The following is a 5,619-nucleotide window of genomic DNA, read 5'->3' as shown; positions in this document are numbered from 1 at the left end:
CATAGATATCACTACTGGCCAACAGTGCCCACCCCAAACTCTGCTCTGGGCCAGGACAAATCATACACCCCATGAAAGGGGAGGGTGTCCTCTATGAGATGCCACTGCATCCTGCCTGGCCCAGAGCTTCTGCTGGGCGCAGGGCACCCTGGTGAGCATCTATGCAACATCAAAGCAGACAAATACATACAGGAAAAAATAAGTAACTGGGGTGCCCACCCCAAAATCTGCTCTGGGCCAGGACAAATCATATACCCCAGGAAAGGGGAGAGTGTTCTCTATGAGATGCCACTGTGTCCTGCCTGGCCCAGAGCTTCTGTTGGGCACAGGGAATGGAGGAGGGCATCTATCCAAAATCAAAGCAGACAAAAACATACAGGAAAAAATAAGTAACTCGGGATGCCCACCCCAAAATCTGCTCTGGGCCAGGGCAAATCATATACCCCAGGAAAGGGGAGGGTGTCCTCTATGAGATGCCACTGCGTCCCGCCTGGCCCAGAGCTTCTGTTGGGCGCAGGGAATGGAGGAGGGCATCTATCCAAAACCAAAGCAGACAAAAACATACAGGAAAAAATAAGTAACTGGGTTGCCCACCCCAAAATCTGCTCTGGGCCAGGGCAAATCATATACCCCAGGAAAGGGGAGGGTGTCCTCAATGAGATGCCACTGTGTCCCACCTGGCCCAGAGCTTCTCTTGGGCACTCGGCACGGAGAGCATCTATCCAACATCAAAACAGACAAAAACACACAGAAAAAAATATCTACTATCAGTTGTACTAAATGGGATAGTATATTGTTTTTATGCTGTAAACCGCCCAGAGAGCTTCGGCTATAAAAGTGTAATAAATAGATAAAACAAGAAGGAGAAAGAGAGGGGCGTTCCCGACCTACGGCTGCCGTGTTAGCGCGCATACACACACATCGTTTTTTCTCCCTGGCAAATCCCCAACACTAGTCCCCTCCCTTATAGAGGCGGAAGAACGGAATCCGCTCTCTGTCCTGCTCCGGAAGTGGCGGGGCTTAGCGAGAGATGCGGAAGGGGAATCCTGAAGGCGCTGCGTCGCTGTGCTGAAGCCGCTTCAAAATGGGCAAGAAGGAGCGAGGTGAGCCCTTTTTCCTTTGGAGGGGAGGCGAGTTTCCTTACTCTGTTTGGGGAAATCGTCTTCCGGTGATATCTGGGCATGACATGTTCCCTCCCGTAGCAACGGGGTGTTCCAAAGTCTGGAGTTTCCTTGTCGACTCATCCTATCTGAGTCTACGGTTTTCTTTCGTAGAGGAGGTCTTAATTTGAACCTTGGTACCTCAAGGGACCCTAGACTACGTGAAGGGCTAGTTTAAAAAAGAGTGTGCACTTCAGCTGTTCTGCGTATATTTCTAACAACGGCAAAAGCAGAATCTGAAGTTGGGGAAATAGACTATCAGATCAAGGAGCTGTGCTTTGTGGGAAGCCCTGTTTTATTTTGGTTAGAAATCAAACAGTGGCTTGTGTTGTAATTTTAGATATAGCCTTCCAGTTCAAAAATACCCGCTCATTCCTAGTTTTTCAAAAGAACGTGTTGCCTCTTGCTTTTCAAAATAACAATAAATCCTTTTATGAGCAAAGTGGATATGCCCTGTATGTTCATGCTAGATGCCCAAATCGAGATGATGGAACTGGCAGTAGAGTTCAGTGGTAGAATACATGCCCTTCCTGTAGGAAGATCCCAGGTTTAATTATCAGTCTCTCCAATAAAAAAATATTTTTGGGGGGGATGCTGCCTGAGATTCTAGAATGTCTTAGTAGGGTGAATGGGCTGACTGGATGCCTCAGCATTAGCTTTTCCTCTGATTCCTTTAAATTAGTATAGCCATTGAGTATAGGAGAGTGCAGAGCTTTGGAGCAAAACTGGTGGGGTGTCCGGGATGTGATTCCCAAGAGTTTGCTGTATTGGAAGTTTGGTCCTTCAGTGATCCGAGTTTGATATCCGTGCTTTAGAGGGCCAGTGTGTCTTAGTTTATTTGGTGCAGTCCTCCTCTCTGCCTCCTCTTGTGTGATAAGTCTACCTACATGACTGTGCTGGTGGTGGAAACAATCCAGTCTATGTCACTCTCGCTAAACAATGAAAACTGCTGGGTCACATGACTTTTGAAGAACTATTAGCCCATGGAAGTTGTAAGCAGACATGTCCACATTTGAGGGGGAGCAAATGATCTGTTTGTTTATTATTTATTTTAATAACTTGTATACTGTTTAATACTGTAGCTTCTAAGTGGTGCACAACAGGAATATTGCATACATCACAAAATCAGTTAAAAATAACAAAAAGCTGAAATTAAAACAAAAGTTTTTGCCAAGCGCAGGTGTATGGGAGAAAGACCAGCACTTAGCACAACCCCCCCCCCATTTAAAGCAAGTTGAGGAGCAAACAGAGTGCTGTTGAACAGTTATGTCACTCTGCTTGGGTCTTTAATTTGTTATGGATTTCTCATATGGCCCTCTTCATATGTAGAAAAAGAAGATCATAGACTACATAGTCATGATCAATATGTGAATGTGATGCTATTTTCTACATGGAAAATAGTTACTGTACAGGAAATCTAATTTTGCCTTAGTTTGAGGGAAAGGTGATGATATTCTATAACCATATGTTCTCCATGATTATTTCCTAGAAAGAATAATTGATTTATTGTGAAATCTTAATTGGGGCAGGGAAGCTAGTACGAGTGCCCTGGAGCAGCTACTTCTGCAGCCATGTCTTTTCCTGCCGTACACCTAATATCACTTATGACAACAGATGTGGGCCAGGTGGGCGTAGTTTGAAGGAAACTGCCTTGTGAGCCAAACCTTGTCAGACCTAATTAGACCTAGAGGCCAGAGGTACCCACACAGAAATGTGCTGACTACTACTTACTATTTTTTATTAGATTTATTAGTCACTTGTTACCCGAAGGTCTCCAAGTGACTTACAACACTGATATATTTATTTTGGTTTTTAACATACCATAGAACAAAACAATAAAACAATACTCCCATACAGCCACGGAAAGCTTTGGCAGCATACTAATAACAGACAACATCATCTCAGTCTATCAAATCCCTGGGGGAAAAGGTATGTCTTTACCTGGCGCAGAAAAGATGTCAACGAAGGTGCCAGGCAGACCTCATTGGGAGCCACAAGTGAAAAGGCCCTTTCCCTTGTCACCAACCTCCAAGCCTCCCTCAGAGGAGGGACCTGGAGGAGGGCCTCAGAAAAAGATCCAAGGATTCATATTGGGAGAGATGTTCCAAAAGATATTGCGGTCCTGAGCTGTAAAGGTTTATAGATTGAGCTTTATAGATCAACACCAGCACTTTGAATTGGGCTTGGAAGTTTACAGGCAGCCAGTGTAAATGGAACAGGGTTGGTGATATGTGATCTGTTTGCCTTGAACCCATCAACAATCATGCAGCTGCATTCTGCTCTAATAGAAGCTTTCGAACTGTTTTCAAGTGCAGCCCCACATAAAGCGCACTGCAATAATCCAACCTTGAGGTTAGAGTATAAATTACTCTAGCCAAATTATCCCTGTCCAGATAGGGTTGCAGTTGGGCCATCAGCCTAAGGTGATGGAAGACACTCCACGCCACTGAGGCCACCTGTGCCTCAAGTGACAGCAGTGGATCCAGAAGAACCCCCAAACTACAAACCTGCTCCTTCAGAGGGAGTGTGACGCCATCTAGAGTAGGCCGCACAGCAATCAGCTGGTCAGAGGAACTACCCGCAAACAGCATCTCAGTCTTGTCTGGATTAAGCTTCATTTTAATGGCCCTCACCCAGTCCATTATCACAATCAAGTACTGATTTAGCACATTCACTGCCTCATCTGTAGAAAATGGAAAGGAGGAATAGAGCTGCGTATTATCAGCATACAGATGATAGTGGATTCCAAATCTCCATGTGACCCCACTCAGTTGTTTCATGTAGATGTTAAACAACATGGGGGACAGAACTGATCCCTCTGGGACCCCATCCTGGAGAACCCATAGAGCTGAGCAATGCTCCTCAAGAACCACCTTCTGAAGCCATCCATCCAAGTAAAAATGGAGTCACCATTCAGTCATGACTTCCCTCAAAGACTTCTGAGAACTGTAGTTTGCTAAGGGTGCTGAGAGTTGTTAGAATTCCACATTCCCTTCACAAAACTACAATTCTCAGAGTTCTGCAGGAAGAGTCTTCTTGCCTTCATGGGGAGAGGATATCTAGATTTTTAAAAAAGTTTCCTCCTTGTAGCTTATCTTTGCTCTTTTTTTTTATTGATGCTTATTGTTTTAATATTTCTATGTAAAACCACTTCGTGACATTTTCCTGAAAAACAGCTTATCAATACCTTAAACAGACAAACAAAACCAGAATTTAGGGCTGAGCCTTGCTGTAATTAACCCTGTAGGATGTCTAGCCACAAAGGCCAAGGAGGAAGCATCCTTCAGTGTTTATTTATTTATTTATTTAGTTTAATTTATATACCGCCCTAAGCCCGAAGGCTCTCTGGGCAGTGTACAAAAAGATAAAAACAAGCACAATATATAAATACAATAAATAATAAATAAAAAACAAACAAACAATAACGAACCAAACAACATCCAAAATACGGAAATGCTGTTTAAAATACACTTTAAAATGCCTGTTGTACACAGGTCCACCCTTAGCATGTGCGGGGCCTGGGGCAAAAGCATAGTTGCCCCCCCCAACATTCTTTCAATGTAACAGAGACAGCTATGAACAGCTTACAAAACAGTATCATTTCAAGACCATTCCTGGGAAGGAAAAAGCTGACTGGTGCAAATTCAGAAGTCTGACCTACAAATTCCCAAGGAGCACGAAATGGTGGAAGACATTTGCCCCAATTAGCCTGGCCTGGGGGCGGGGGGAGGCGGCAACAGCATATGCTATCTATCCCTTGAAGGAATGAAGCTGCCCTGTGGTTTTTTATTTGCTTAAGAACTAGCCACAGGCCTGGGAGGGCGAGAAAAGCAGTCTACCCTTCAAGAAGAGGGCCGGATGGGCTCCCATTACCCCTCTTATTAATGACCCCCTCCAATATCGACCTTAAGCTTGAGCGTACACATGGTGTGTGTGTGATATATTTACCCTTCCTTTGAAAGAGGAGCAAAGGGCTGCTTCAAATAGCGTTAAGACCCCCACCACAACCCCTCGCTCATGTTGTGGAGAAAAATTACATTACTATCCGTCTTTCAAGGGAAATATCATAAAGGCGGCTGTTCTCCCTCTCTTTGAGCCCTTCAGACCCCAGCCCAGAGTAGCTGAGACAAGCGTTGTTATTGCTACGATGTTCCCGAGGCCCACCTCGCTTTCCTGCTGGGCTTAACGCTCGTGTTTTCCCCTTCCTCCTTGTACGGTATGCGAATTGTGTAAACCTGCGCATGCGCCTTGTGCCTGAAGGCCAAAGAAAGGCAAGAGGGGGAGCGAGAAGGGTTGAGGAGAACTTTGTAAACCTTTGCTCCATTGCTGTTTCGTTTCTCGGGGGAAAGAGGTTCTGCACAACGTCCTTCGCTCCGGAACCAGCGACGGGATGCAGATGCGAATGCAACCTCTGTGGCTTTATGAGGTTATTCTCACTAAGGAAAGGGGAGGAAAGGTT

At 45.0% G+C, this 5,619-nt stretch overlaps 1 protein-coding gene across 1 annotated transcript in view; it reads left to right on the top strand.

The window, feature by feature from the left end:
- The first annotated feature begins 994 nt into the window (after positions 1–994).
- The window catches only part of ERCC3 (ERCC excision repair 3, TFIIH core complex helicase subunit), a 51,741-nt gene continuing 47,116 nt past the window's right edge, over positions 995–5,619 (top strand). The window contains exon 1 of the mRNA XM_061609215.1: positions 995–1,103. Within this exon, the coding sequence (XP_061465199.1) occupies positions 1,085–1,103 (19 nt within the window). The 5' untranslated portion in view covers positions 995–1,084. The remainder of the gene's footprint in view (positions 1,104–5,619) is intronic.

This window comes from Rhineura floridana, chromosome 2 (genome assembly GCF_030035675.1).
Source record: "Rhineura floridana isolate rRhiFlo1 chromosome 2, rRhiFlo1.hap2, whole genome shotgun sequence".
In the NCBI taxonomy this organism is placed as follows: Eukaryota; Metazoa; Chordata; class Lepidosauria; order Squamata; family Rhineuridae; genus Rhineura; species Rhineura floridana.
The sequence above is the reverse complement of the archived record's forward strand: the minus strand, read 5'-3'. Positions and strand labels throughout refer to the sequence as shown.